This window comes from Carassius gibelio, chromosome A5 (assembly GCF_023724105.1).
Source record: "Carassius gibelio isolate Cgi1373 ecotype wild population from Czech Republic chromosome A5, carGib1.2-hapl.c, whole genome shotgun sequence".
NCBI classification, from domain to species: Eukaryota; Metazoa; Chordata; class Actinopteri; order Cypriniformes; family Cyprinidae; genus Carassius; species Carassius gibelio.
In genome coordinates this window covers 26,296,672-26,311,625 of record NC_068375.1, presented here as the reverse complement: position 1 = coordinate 26,311,625, position 14,954 = coordinate 26,296,672, and the positions used below count along the sequence as shown (strand labels likewise).

Sequence of the window (14,954 nt, the reverse complement as noted above, 5' to 3'; positions counted from 1 at the left end):
ACTGCTGTCCCATCATGTTTACTAATACTAACTAACAATACTGTTGTCCCATCATGTTTACTAATACTAACTAATAATACTGCTGTCCCATCATGTTTACTAATACTAACTAACAATACTGTTGTCCCATCATGTTTACTTATCCAATTGAAGAGGCCTCACTTATCTGATAACCAGATCTGGTTTAGATTATCAGATGATTGAAGAACAGGTTTTTAAACTTGTGTCCATAACAAAAACAGTCCACAAGCTGGGTCTAACACTAAACATAAATTAAACTGAAGACCTAAAGCACAGGGCATGGGGAGTAGAGGCACACTTACCAGTTTGGTCAACTGGAGCATGGAGAAAGTTAGAAAGAACAGGTTAGTGTTCTTACTAGTACACAATCACTAGGCCACAAGTACCTCTTGCAATTACTGTACATGAAACGCTTAAATACGTACAGTACATGAAAGGTACTGCCATCAAAGATGAGCCCTAAAGTATCTCAAACCTGTGGCCTTATCAATGGTTCAGACATTATAACTGAACGAGTACTAAAATAAAATGTTTCATGTTGTTTATTCAACTGTGAACTGCCAACTTAAAATGCAAATGCAGATTTTTGAGTCGGGATATACACTACCGTTCAAACATTTGGAGTTAGTACGATTTTTTGTAATGTTTTGAAAGAAGTCTCTTATGCTCAACAAGGCTGCATTTATTTGATTAAAAATACAGTACATTTGTAATATTTCCTGGGATGACAAAGCTTAATCATCAGCAGCCATTACTCCAGTCTTCAGCGTCACATGATCCTTCAGAAATTATTCTGATATAATTATTAGAATATATTTAATATAAAGCATTTGAACAGTAATGGAAGTGCCTTACAGTACAGTGTCCTGCTCAAAGGCACAGTAACGATTTATAGCTCAGATTTGAACTGTTTATCTCAGCACCCTTGTAAAACATTTGTTTACTCTTAGAATTAGTGAAACTACCAATAAGAAGAGAGAAAATAAAAATCAAGGGTGCAAAGACAAAACAGTCCATTCATATAATGTGATACCTGACATAGTGACACTTGAGCACCACTGTTTTAAGATGGTTGTTAGGCATCATATTTCCCTGGCGGCCTGTGCAATAGAGCAGACTGATATCAACAAAGAGTCAAGGGATGTTCCTGTTCATCATGTTTATGGTAAATGTCAACAACATGAGACATTTTTCAACATACAGGACCTCTGGTTGGGCTCAACATTTAGAAAACAAGACCACACATTTCAAACGATGTCTAATACCAAAATATAATTCAGAGGTTTAGGTAGACGCAGAAGAAAGGAAAATTTTAAACGTCTAGTCGATTCGTACTTGGGTTGGGTTGAAGCAGCACCTCGGTCTGTCTGAAGATCTTTTCGGTCCAGTTTTTGGTGCAGTCTGCTCGAGCAATCAGGTTCTCCAGGTGGGCATCTAGCTCAGTCTTTTCTGCCTGGCCAAGCTTCTCCTCTGTGTACTGGAGACCATAAAAAAATATATACAATTCAAGATGTAATGGAAAATATTTAACCGTAATAATGAATGAGCAGTAATCTTGTACTCTTGAAAGACTCAACATTCTCAGCAAGACAAGGAGACATACTCTTAAAGCGATTCACATGATTCGCTGGCATTATACTATTCCCTTTTAGGTTGTATTATTGTTTAGACAATGTTTCACAGTTCACATCAAGCAGATAATAATGCTATAAATCAGACACGTCAATTTTGAGTGCAACACAAATATAAAGACATCTTCTAAAAAAGACAATGTCAGGACATGGTAGATTTTAATCCAAAAAGCGTGCCTTTGCAGTTGGTATGCACTTGATATCCAAACATGCAGGCTAAAATGTCAGCCATTGCTAAAGATCAGTAGCTAACAGCTGAACAAGTGCCCTATGAGTCTCATTGATAAACAGGAAGCTTCTGGCAAGCTGGTGGACCTGCAGCAAAGATTTCCTCCGACAATGTGAAAAAAAAATGGTGCTGGTGTCTAATATGTCACTCACACACAGGAAAGACCCCTGCTGACAGCACATTAAATTCAGGCCTGAGGTGAAAGAGGGAAAAGACATATAAATCACATTCACACACTGCGACTCAGCATGAAGGATTCCCTCCACATCAGCAGCTTTGAATGGGTCATCCATGAGCCAGAATATGGGTGGTCTTCACACTGACAGAGGGGTCTGCACAGTATCTTGTGATATCCAGGGATGTGGCATAAATATGAATATGACGCATAATGTTTTGACAATATACTGCCGGGCACACTGTGTAAATACTGTAGTATACATACAGAGTATAGAAAATGTGCTGAAGAAAATTACTACATAAATATCCGTATTTCAATGTTACTTATGCATTTAAAAAAATATTTTATTTTTAAATTATTAAATGCTAAACCTGATGTTGTACTTTCTAAGGATTTTCACTTTAAAACCCCTCAGTTTGAAGTTTAGACCATTACATAGTTTCTGTTTATACAGTAGTTAATTATCAAAACAATTACACTGTTGGATTTTTATTCTCTTTTTTTATATATATACAAAATGTTTATCCTTCAGAAATAATCTTCCTTTTTTACATTTTATAGAACATATTTGTCACTCCCAACTTGCAGTTTCAAGGATATGCCTAGCCTAGTTAAGAAATTACAAATATTGCAATTAATAGAAAATAACCTTTATGCTTAAATGCAAACCACCTACATGGAAACAGATGGGCATTCAGCGTCACACAGATACACAACAGCTGGCCAGACATATTTCAGTGTTTTGCATTAGAAGGTCTATTAAAATGAAAATGCTCGCTCTCGTGCTGTTCCAAAGCCATTGTGATTTTCTTCACAGCAATGTTGCGCACCACTTGTTTGCCATAAAATTGAAGGTAATGGTGACCAAGCTCCAAAAATAACAATTTGCAAACCATAAACAGTAGCAGAGCATCTTCTGTCGTGCTCGAACCAAAGTCCTATGGGTTCAGAATAACACGGGTGAGATTATGACATGTTGAGCTGATCTTACCCTTTGAAATTTGGTCAGTGATGATCAACCCGTTTACTGTCTAATGTCTTTGTTATACAGTAGGCTTTATAACTAAGTATATTTTTATACTCAGTTATATTTCAGTAGACTTAGCTTTGACAAACGATAACATGTGCATCAGCATTTTAAAAAAGAAAAATAATTGACTGTTCTGTAGTAAACAGGGCTTCGTCTGTGAGCGAGACTTCAGCTGGTGACTGTCACATGAACACTCATTAATAATAGACACGGGTTGGGCTTGCGTCTATCGGCTTACAATAGAGATGAAAATACAGATCATCGCAACATGACAAATAAGAATTGCTCGCTTGAACAATGACAGATACATTAAGATTTAGGCTGAAGAAAGCGACGTTTGGATCTGTAAGGCCGAAAGAGCGAAGCGGTTCATTCATCGACTCGAGCCCGCTGCTGCTGCTGCGTAACGTTACATCCATCCCTCTCATTTCACGCACGGCACTTATGGCTGAACGCAACTACCGTAAAGTAACCAGAAACACAGGGCCATTTCATACCTGAACAGCACGAGTGAAGAAGACACCTGCATCCGAAGCTAGTTTCTTGACATTAAAATCCATCGTGTCAGCGTTTTCACTGTGTGCGTTTCAGCAACATCAGCTTGTTGGTTGTGTCTGCAACAGGATCGATTGTGCAGGACGAGGCCGGATCGACAGCGCTCCCTGGAGTTTAATGAGCTTACCATCAGTTACATAAGCCATCCTCTACTCAGCCTAGTTTAGAGCGGGATGCTTACTTTAACCACTCTGTTATTGTAAACACATTGGTTTTTGGGAATTGTAACAATTTACTTTTTTTAAATAAAGTACTTTTAATGAAAAACAACAATTTCTAAAAGTATCCTCTGTGATCTGTACAGGTAAACCGACCCTTTCAGGACGTTAGGTTTCAGTAGTTATTTTTTTATATATATACTCACTCATTCATACTTCTCTGGATCTAAAGGCCTCATGGTGGTTTCTTTTCACATAAATAATTTCTTGAATATTCAATTATTTCCATTATATAAACATTACAGCAAGATAAATGCAAACATTTCCCTTACTTGTCTCCATTATTTTAATGTATATCCTAAGCACGTCTTTATTTTAATAAAATGTGTTCAAAAAATTCAGGCTCCAGAAACACAATGATAAATTACATATAGCGCAATACAAAAACAGTTTGAGGCCTGAAAATTATTTAGCATTAAAGAAGATGCAGATAGGCTATTAAACATTATATATTTATTATACTGCATAAATATTTCTGAAAACATTTAAATGCAGCTCCACATAAGTGTTTCTGAGCATGACAGACAGCAGGAAGGAATGGACCCTGCTGTTGTTGAAAAGGTGTCTGGGCAGCTGGTAATCAAATGGTAGCATTGTTCTTTAATAGGAAATGGCATATACGTAACCAGCATTACATAATTCATTTATCATTTGAAAACATGCGTAAAACAAAAGTTACACTCTCCTTTGCTCTTACATGTTTAAATTAATACAACTTTTTTCATCAACTACAGTGTTCCAAAATGTACTTGCATTAGCCTTGTCTTTGTTTAAACAAAAAGCTATAAAAATGTTTGCCCTCAAATGTACATTCAGATCATTTCCACATAAAGAGGTATGTTTGAGCCAGATGTGTGAACAGTGCGTCCATCCATCTTCCAGGAGCTCTTATTTTATTTGGTGTGGTCGTGAACCCACTGGCACAGTCTGTGACAGTAAGCTGGAGGACTGACTGTGGAGAATGTTTGTCGTGGGTATCTCAGTCTTTTCCACAGGTGCTCAAGCCTCTTTTTGAAACCATAAACAGTGAAGATGTCAATTATCCCGATGAAGTACCGCTGCTCTGGTCCATCAATGACATGAAGCGGGTTCTTGAAGTTGGGAAGTAGTCTCCGGTTTTGGGCCTGGAACATTTGTAGATCCGCTGACTCTGCTCCCACCCTAGCGGTTTGCTCAATTTCGTCTTCCTCAAGACTTGCGATGTCTGTTCCATCATTGCCACAGTGCATGTCTGTTATGTGACTCTGTGTTGAATATAATTCTGAGGAGAGGGGTGTGGAGTCTTCCTCTGCCACCACCCCGGGAACAGATGGCAAAGTGGCATGTGTAGGACTGGATGTTGCATTTACTGACCTAACAGCCAGTCAGAGAGGAACATAGAAACAGAACAAAGAACCTTCACCAACTGAATGATCACCATCTAATGAGAATGTGTGGTTTTGCTTGTTTCTGGGTTGAAGCTCTGTTTTTTCTGCAGCAGATTATTTCACCTGAACTTTCCATGCTATTAAATTTGAGGGTGAACTATACCTTAAACATCTTGCATCATTTACTCATCCTTATGTCCTTCCAAACCCATATGACTTTCTTTTTTGTGGGGAACATGAAAAGAGATGTTTTGGAGAATGTTCATGCGTCTTCTCCACACAATAAAAAGTCATGGTGACCAAAGACTGTAGACCATAATGAAGTCATTTATTAACTTTGTGTGAGGAACAGACTGAAAATGAAGTTATTGTTCATTAAAAAGCTTGACAGTTATTATTTCCTTTCACTGTGTGGAAAAGAGCAGCTTGGACATTCTGCTACATGTCCTTTTGTGTTCTACGGAAAAGACAGTCATACAGGTTTCAATAATTTTGTATTTATTTATTTTTTGTTAAATCATGGATAAATGCAGTACCGTATTTTTCGGACTATAAGCCGCACCTAATTTTAAGTCACATCAGTCCAAAAATACGTCATGACGAGGAAAAAAACATAAGTCGCACTGGACTGTAATTTGCATTTATTTAGAACCAAGAACCAAGAGAAAACATTACCGTCTACAGCCGCGAGAGGGCGCTCTACGCTGCTCAGTGTAGACTACAGGAGCACTTTGGAGCAGCATAGAAGCCCTCTCCCGGCTGTAGATGGTAATGTTTTCTCTTGGTTCATTTCTCTGGGTTCATGTCAAATTAATTTTGATAAATAAGTCGCACCTGACTATAAGCCGCAGGACCAGCCAAACTATGAAAAAAGTGTGACATATAGTCCGGAAAATACAGTATATGAGTTGATGTTCAATGAATAATGGAATGGTAGTAGCAAGGATTCGCATAGTTATTATTATTGTTTAGTAATTTACTTTTTTGTTATTTCTTTGAGAAAATTACATTGAAGCTAGATATGATAGCTACATGCCTGCCTGCCAATGGCCATTTGGAGAAGAAGGAGAAGGATCTGGAAACAGTTGTGAACATGAACATTCACAGTCAGGGTAAATAAAGCCTGTTATCCTTAAACACTGAACTAAACTATAGATAAAGATGCAGTAGAAAGTAAATGACTTGAAATAAAAAAAATTGTCTCTGAATCACGAGAAATATGAAAGCATGACCAATCATCAGTATTCTGCATCTAATCAAATACAATTCATCACTTTCTTCTGCGTGCACCTCAGCAGTCAAGCACTCTCCACTGTTTTCGAATCAACATCATTTTATAAATAATAGTCTTCAAACCCATTCCAGACCTTCATTAAAACATATTTGTAAATGTCTAGTTTTTTGTGGATTACTAAATGCATGAAATACTAAACTTATGCTCACTTTTTGGCACGCATGATGAGTGTTGCGAAAGAGAGAGTCTGGCTGAGTTCATCCTGGTGCAGGGGCTGATGGGCCAGCAGGAGACTGTAGTCCAACACATTGAGCGTTTGAAGAAAGGCAGTGTCAATCTCCACCTGACGCAGGAACCAAGGGCATTGCTGATCTGTCATATAAACAAGGAGCCATGAGATTGACGGTAGTGTTGTCTTAATATCCTCATTCACCTATGAACTGAGCTTACCTAACTTAATGTACTGTCCTTCAAAATTAAGATCCTTCAAAACGACAATGATCTGGCTCCCTTCAGGGGCTGGGTCGGTCCACCGGCTCATCTCACAGCCCTTTATATCATACCTTAAACATTGAGAGAAAAGGGAGAATGTAAAACTAGGGGAAGAGTAATGGGGAAGGAGGTGGGAGTGGAGGATTGGATCATTATTCTTACCATTAGTGCAAGCCAAAAGTAACAGCTAAAAGGCAAAGCAATTTAATAACCAATAATTACAAGGCTGTGGATTATAGTAAGTCAAGATGACATCTTCTGAGGTGTACTCCCAAATAAGTGATGGAGAGATTAGAAACATTAAATATTCATATCACTGATAATAGACAAATCGATAACACTTCATTTCCATTTCTAACATGCAGTGAGTCTTACCTTGCTGTGATTCTGTCATCAGGGTAAAACACACTTTGCATCACAATAAAGTACTTCTGCACACAGAAAACCAGTAGTTTTATAACGTTTTCCTTCAGAGTTCATAAAAGAATAATATTAACAGGTAACTGGCAATGTTAAATGAAATAATTACCATCCTCTGATGTGCCATTTTGATCCTGTGAACACCTGTCCATGAATAAAGCATGACAATCTCTTAAATGGAGGCAATAAAGATAAGCATTTAGGATTTTAAGGCCTTCTAATTTTAAAATTAGTGGATAAAAAAAACTGTCCAGTAACATTTGTTGATAAGTCATGTTAATTTAATAGCGTCCTGGTTCTCACCTAAAAATTTGACGAGCAGAGAGTGTGGGTACTTCTCCAGATGTTCCATGTAGATTCTCAAGTTAGACAAGAGAAATCGCACTTCTCTTTTACTCTGTGTCTTTAAGAAGAACCGCTTGTCATTACTAAACAGAGGACAGAGAACGGTGTTATAGGTTTGACATCAAACAATCATGATGATATTACAAAGTTTACTTCTAGATACGTATCTGATATAAACTATATTGTTAAAAGGTTTGGTCAGTGAGGTTTGTTTTTATGCTTTTGAAAGAAGTATCTTCCAAGACTACCAAGACTATATTTATTTGATCAGAAATCAATAAAATATACATTATGTAACATTTTCACTATTTAAAATAATTGTCTTCTATTAGATTTTAAAATGTAACGTGTCCTGTATGGCAAAACGAATTTAGCGTAAGTCTTCAGTGTCACATGATCCTTCAGAAATCATTCTAATGTGCTGAATTTAATCCATCCTGGCTAAATAAAAATATTAAATGGTGTGTGTGTGTGTGTGTGTGTGTATATATATATATATATATATAAAGAGAGAGAGAGAGAGAGAGAGAGAGAGAGAGAGAGAAAATATTAAATAAATTAAGTATAATTAGGTATAAATGTGACTGAGATCTAGGTATAAAAATCAAAAATGCTCTTTAAAATGGAGTACAGCCCTTCTTATACGTCATATTGAACTATGTGACTTCTCCCATTTATTTCTCTATGAGTGGTCTGTCTCTTCATCCTTATGCTGAATCTGGTGCATATGCTCCTGCATGTGAAGCATTTGTGCTGACTCACGTTAGGAAGAAGTCTGCCTTGCTCTTGGAATTGCTGATGAATTGCAGGTAGCTGCCTTCAGAGGAGAGAGACTGCTGATATTCCTTCTCTGTCATCCCCAGGGAGCGCCGCAGACTGGCAAACACCGGCCCAGCGTACGTCTCCATCCTGAAGTCCTTCACGCAGTCACAAACACAACAAAATTCCATTTAAACATCTTAAGCATAATTCAAGCAAAACAAACTCATGCTCAACAACTGCTTAGTAATTATGTCACATTTTGTCCGGTACAGCAAAAAAAAAAAGTATGCAAAAAATATAGTAAGCAGTGTTGGCTTTTTCCTTTAACATACCTTATAGATTTGAGTAACCTCAAGATTGTAGTCATCCTCAGACAACTCATCCTAAAAAACATAAAACATATGATCAATAATGAAAAGTATTCAGCATTGTCCTGTTGATAGCATGCTTTTGCAGGTAATGTTTCTCTTTTTGTTGTTAAAGTGTGTGAGAGAGCTTTGACCCCCAGACAACAGGCAGCACATTCATGCGTCATACTGCTGCCTAAGCAGACTGGATTCAATAGAATCAGGGGTCTGCAACATCATCTATGTGTGTGTTTGTTAGTGAACAAGCACATGACCATGAGTGCAACAACCACAATGTAAAATAGGTTGAGTGGATAATGATCGAGGGATGTGTTTGCCTCATTCACAAGTCTGTGTGGAGCACTGAAAATGGCAACAGAAAGCTATATTCAAAAGAGGGGCAAGAGAACAATGTTTGAAGTCTATTCATGTGTTTTAACACCATTCATTTACATTCTGGTGAAATCAAGTTTATTATATCCGAGTACATTTTAATGTGCATACTTGTTTTTAAAAAGCCTTTAATCATTACTATATTCACAACATAGTAGGAGATTGATTGTCTTACTGGTTTCATAAAATGGTTTACAAAACAAAAAGGCATATTATTTGACAAATTTAATTAATTACTTAAGTTCCCTTATATGTAAATATGTATTTAAGCATGGCTGTTCCAACATATTGACAGCATCCAGGACCAGAACTATCTAATTCTATGATGTATGGTTTTACCATACTATAAAATGTAGTCAGGGGTGTCAGCTAGGAGAGTCCTTGTCTTGTCCTGGTTTGAAGGTGGCCCTGTATTTCTTAGGCATCAGTCAATGCCACAGAAACTGTGGTTTCAATATTCTATCATCTCAATAAGAAAAGAGAACTACAGAAAGCATTGCAATGCTACATGAATAATCTACGAAACACCACAAATGTGACAGGCCTATGTGGAAAAAAATGAGTCATGCACATACAGTACCATGTTCAGAGATGAATAGTACTGTCTTGTTCCTCTATAACACACTTAAGTTAAGATATACATTGTGCATCAGGCTTCTGGTTATTATTTACTTATTCCATTTACCCAACTTCATTCTACACTCTTTTTCATGGTTAAAAAAATGCACTGGTGTCTGCTTTGACATTTCTCCCCTCTCTTGTGGCGCTACCATGCACTGAGGACTGTTGCATTGTTTGAATTCTGGCCCTCCACCCGAATGTGTGCAATACAATGGTGGTGTTTGTTACTGAAACACTTAGATATTCTTTAACACCCTCTGCTCTGTTACTCTTGAGCAAATTACCAGTATAAAACAGCTCAAATTAAGCTAAATCATTGTAATATGGTGCCACAAACACACAGTCTCCATGGAAAGTTCAGACTAACTATGGTCGTCTCTGTGGAGCTTGCACTCAGACTAATTAATGGTAAATGGAACAAGCCTGTCTCCTTAGAGGTCTCCGATGCCAAAGCTTTTGTCTCTCTCACCTTTTATTTCAATATGGAATTAAACATTGAAAATGCAATGTGAGCTGGACTGTTTATGTCCTTGTGATTCTATTTTGGTTTTGTTTTCATAATTCCAAACCTGTTTGATTGCAATGATCTGTGACTTTGTTCATATCAGTTTGAGTGGCAGATGTTAACACTAGTTGATAGAAGTGATGTCTGGGGGAAACAGCATACTGGGGCAGTTTATGTCAAAACAACTGTCCAAAAGGATATTGGTGGCTCACTTTTTTTAATGGCATTTATGATAACTATACATCTGCAGATAGCATATCTGTTCTACATACAAGACTACATTAAGCATATTTTAATTCTCTCTATTGTGTATCTGAGTTGTATTCTATATGTATCACTGTACTGAACTATATTTGCCTATTTATAATTATTGTGTTATATTCTATTTTATTGCCTTTATTATGTATGTACCTTATTTGATCTGTAAGCTCCTGTTTTCTCATATTCTTCTTGGCAATAAAGCTCATTCTGATTCTGGTACTGATTAAAGAAAATTGTATATGTTTTATATATTTTCACCAAACACCCCTAGGAGTCCTTAAACGGGTCAAAAACTCTAGCTCTAACTACATCTTTCCCACTGTAATATTTCCTTTAAGACGGAAGTAGTATTCAGTAGGGACTGGATGGTTCATAAACATGTGTATACTCACAGGTAAAGGGTTGTCAATGGTGTTCTGCACAGCGGCATACAGCCCTTCCTTCATCATACAGGTGAGGCTGTAAAACTCATGCTGCTGGTCGATCTCAAACAGACCCAGCAGTTTCCATTGCTGCCTCAGTCTTCCCCACCATCTCTTCTTCACTGTGCGTCTGCGGCGGCTCACACTTGGCCCTGACATCTCCATCTACATAATAGACATAAGCTTATATACAGTACTCCAACAAGCCTTCGTAAAATGACATGCATTCCCACATATTTTTATCAGTATTTTGGGAGTGTTTGTGTGCTTATGAGATATTAATATACTATGTGAGATATTAATATATTTTACTGCCCTCTAGTCATGTTTTAATGACGGAGGGTCATAATGCTGAATCTGGTTAAGGTCTTCCTGACAACAGAACAAAATCTGTATCTGTTCAAGTGTATTCTCAGAGAATAACAATGAATTATTTGTTATGCTTTATTTCTAGTGGATGCAGAGCACCTGCAGCAGGTCATAGCACACATCTGACATGCCATCAGCTGTAATAAATGCGCTGCTCCTTTTAAGACATTTGTGCGTTGTTTGCACGAGGAAATCATAGTTTCAAAAAATACTAGCTCATAGTTTAGCCAAAACCCATTTAGCTCGTCATCCTAAGTGGCATGTACCTAAATGGGTTTTTCAGCACTGTACAGAGTGCCAGAGAAATATTTAATCAGAAATAAGTTTATTTGTTTCAGTGATGGTAATCAGCTGTTCTGCATTAAGGAATTCATTTTTTTTCAATATCAGTCTTCATCTTTTCCCTCTCTAAACGCAGCCTGAGATTTTAAAAGACCTCTTGTCATCAGATCCTCGTATGAACCGCAGAATTAAGAGAAAGTACAAGTCCACAGTAATGTATACTTTTATTATTCTGATTGAGACAAAGACAGTTTTTGGTGAACATTTAAACAAACCAACAAATATTAAAACAGGACGAGCCAGTCGAACTGACAGGAGAACTTGAGTTTCCCTTCAGTTTGACAAAAATAACAGAAACAAGGTCTTTCTGTCTAATAATAATAACAGATATGCACTTACCTCAGCGCGATTCAATCTGGATCCTCTAATATATGTCCAGGTCCGTCCTCCGGGTCGTGGATGGAGAGATCAGCGCATTCTTTCTGTCCTCGCGTGACATGACACGACACGAGCAGCGTGTGGATGAGCAGCTCGAGCTCTTTCAGTCTCTCATCAGAACAAACGAGCGTGACTGCAGCGGCCCACACACACACACACACGCGCGCTTAGTTACCGAAAACACGGACCTGAACGACCAATCACCAAATACGCGGACACAGAACTATTAGTGCTTAGAGTAGATTGGTATTTTACACGTATTACAACCTTTGAGTTATATTTTTATACATAGTAAATTATCTCTCTATTCATATTTATTTATATATGTATACAAATAAACACAATAGTTGTTATACATACACTAACATTTTCAAGCGATATATGATGATATACACTCTTTAAAAGTTTGGTTCCATAAAGAACCTTTCACTTCCATGGAAACGTTCCATTGCACAAATGTAATGGGAAAAGGTTGTTTAGATTATTTTCAATATATTTTACACTAAGAAAAATATGATTCTTGAATGGAATCACTGCAGAAACCACCCTTCGGAACATTTAAGAGTATATGAAAAGTACATGATAGATAGATAGATAGATAGATATAGATAGATAAAATCAGAAACAAAAACATTATAAAAACATTTTTATTCATTTTAATGTGGGACTGTTTATGGTATGAACTGTTGAAACTCCTTAATTTAAATTATAACTAAGCAAAAAGAAAAATCCCATATTCCATTTCAAGGTCTTCCAGATCCATTTATCTGCACTATCTCTTAGGTGCAGAAATTGTGTTCTCATGAATTATTTGCTTTTATCTCCTGGACTATGGAAAGAATTCTCCAAAGCTAAACATGTCACAGATAGCGTGGTCTTCTAAGGTCGTGGCCATTGGATGCACAAAGTTCAAACAGACTACCGTGCAGCTATATGTTCGGTACTGCTCTGGCTAGAAATGAAATCTTTTTTGTTGTTATTCTAAGAACCACCTAAACATGTCTAATGACTGGAATCCAGGCGAGCAGCTTTAGAGTTGATCTTCACGTGGCTGTGTACAGAGCAAAATCAACACTGTTCGTTCTTGTGACCAGATGAATCACAACAGCCTGGAGAGCCTTAATCAACTTTCTTAGGTTTCCGATTCTTCCATGTTACCACCCCTATGAAGGTGCCTGAAAAAAAACAATGAAGAAGAATGTGGTCACTAGAGCTGACAGAAACTGTAAATAATATGGATGTATTGTTGGATTAACATCACATTAATGTATTTATGATGACTTAGTTATAAGAGACTTATACAAGTTGAACAAAGCAAATATATCAAGGAAACACCAATATTTACAATATACAATGCAAGGTTTACAACTAGATTAGAAAGCAAGCTAGAGAAGATTTAAAAAAGTGTTTTTAGTGTGTAAGTGCATTGGTTTAATGGTGTGGGCTGTCAAGAGTTTGAGGAAGAAGTGTGTCTTCTGCTGCTTCAGGAAAAATGCATTTGTCTAAGCCATTCAGAAGGGTTTGGATATAACTAATAACATTTTAAACTTGACATACTACTAACATTTTTATGTTGATGGATTGATTGCTTACCAACAAAAAGTAAGAGGATCAATGCTGCAACTCCAGGAAGTATTACTGAATATTCTCGTGGAAGAAAATAACTGTGGATCACATGGTCACTGTCCACGAAAGGCTGGGAAAAGGGCAGAATTTCAAGATTTTTTTCAGTACCATATCAAACAAAGCATGTTATGGGTGTCGTATTGATTTGGAAAACTGTAAAACAAATTTCTATGATTTAAATGTTTTTCAAGTTAAAGCATTAAACACACACACTTACCAACACTATGACCCAAATGGTGTAATACGTAAACAGCAACAGACTAAAACCAACAAGTCCAAAACCAACAGCTTGATCTGCTCCGGTTGCCTGAAAGGAAATAGTTTCTAGGGTTTATCTCAAACAAACATAAGTGCAAATTACATTTAATGTCTCACTTAAAATAAAATGTAAACATACAATAATAAACATAATATTTTAAAACAAATAAAATAAACATTTACTTCTGAGGAAATCATATGTTGTCTGAAATAAACAAATGACGTGTTTTTTAAGGCAAGTTTATCTTGCAAACCTACAGACAAATGGTGTGTTTACGAAGGGTCTTTATGTCTAGATCTCCGTGGGAGGTCAACTTATTCATTAGCTATAGTGAACAAATAAATACTTTTTTAGAAATACATTTAAATAATCACATCAGAAATATTTTTGTATTAGTGAAGTATGTCGTCTTACTACGGACTGTACAGTGTGAAACTCGCTAAAACAGCTAATTAATCATATCGATAAACAGTTAACAACTTGGAACAACGCGGCGACCTACAAATAAGCATCATATTAATACATATACATGCAAACAAACAACAAAAAAACACTTCCACGTATATGTCAGATCATCTTACCATTTTGACCGTGTTACTTCCGCTAGTGTACTTCCGACTAACAACGGAAGTCGTGCTAGGAATTGTAGTTTTTTTTTATTCTCTGAATGTTTCAGCACACGAGGGCGCTCAAAGACGTGCTAAATGCACATCTCATATAAAAATATGATATTTTTTTGTAGCAGAAAGCTGGGATAGCTGAGTTACAGCATTGAGCTCATAAAAGAGCACACTCCTCCTGTTATATTTAGTCTCAGCGTCATTACTACAGACAATGTATTCATTTATTGTTGTTATTATTATGCCCAATTGTCATGTTTTAAACTATTATTTATTAAACATTTATTTTATTAAATACTAGCAGATATACCATGTACTAGCAATAAAAA

General features: G+C 36.8%; 3 protein-coding genes across 8 annotated transcripts in view; all 3 read right to left on the bottom strand.

Moving 5' to 3' along the window:
• LOC128007416 (endophilin-B2) overlaps positions 1-3,754 on the bottom strand; it is a 29,874-nt gene extending 26,120 nt beyond the window's left edge. For 4 of the 5 annotated variants that reach the window (XM_052592807.1, XM_052592808.1, XM_052592809.1 and 1 more), the window contains exons 1-2: positions 3,587-3,753; positions 1,357-1,498 (exon numbers count right to left, since the gene is read on the bottom strand). In XM_052592807.1, the coding sequence (XP_052448767.1) occupies positions 1,357-1,498; positions 3,587-3,649 (205 nt within the window). In that variant the 5' untranslated portion in view covers positions 3,650-3,753. Of the gene's footprint in view, positions 1-1,356; positions 1,499-3,586 lie in introns of all 5 variants that reach the window. The other variant, XM_052592806.1, reaches the window with a different exon arrangement.
• A 688-nt stretch (positions 3,755-4,442) lies between these two features.
• Positions 4,443-12,708, bottom strand: LOC128007384 (phosphatidylinositol 4-phosphate 5-kinase-like protein 1). Its single transcript, XM_052592804.1, has 10 exons — positions 12,082-12,708; positions 11,002-11,196; positions 8,815-8,865; positions 8,483-8,637; positions 7,679-7,803; positions 7,485-7,519; positions 7,331-7,386; positions 6,914-7,026; positions 6,673-6,835; positions 4,443-5,215 (listed from the first exon to the last, which is right to left on the bottom strand). Exons 2-10 carry the CDS (start codon positions 11,194-11,196, stop codon positions 4,756-4,758), a joined length of 1,353 nt encoding a protein of 450 aa, XP_052448764.1. The 5' UTR covers positions 12,082-12,708; the 3' UTR covers positions 4,443-4,755.
• Positions 12,709-12,751: 43 nt separating this feature from the next.
• On the bottom strand, positions 12,752-14,645 carry LOC128007736 (dolichol phosphate-mannose biosynthesis regulatory protein). Of its 2 annotated transcripts, none has more exons than XM_052592831.1 (4): positions 14,587-14,645; positions 13,964-14,053; positions 13,714-13,816; positions 12,752-13,295 (listed from the first exon to the last, which is right to left on the bottom strand). In XM_052592831.1, the coding sequence occupies exons 1-4, from the start codon at positions 14,587-14,589 to the stop codon at positions 13,240-13,242; spliced, it is 252 nt and encodes an 83-aa protein (XP_052448791.1). In that variant the 5' UTR covers positions 14,590-14,645; the 3' UTR covers positions 12,752-13,239. The 2 variants fall into 2 exon arrangements, with proteins under 2 accessions (XP_052448791.1, XP_052448790.1); XM_052592830.1 differs by lacking the exon at positions 14,587-14,645 and adding an exon at positions 14,188-14,242.
• Positions 14,646-14,954: the final 309 nt, after the last annotated feature.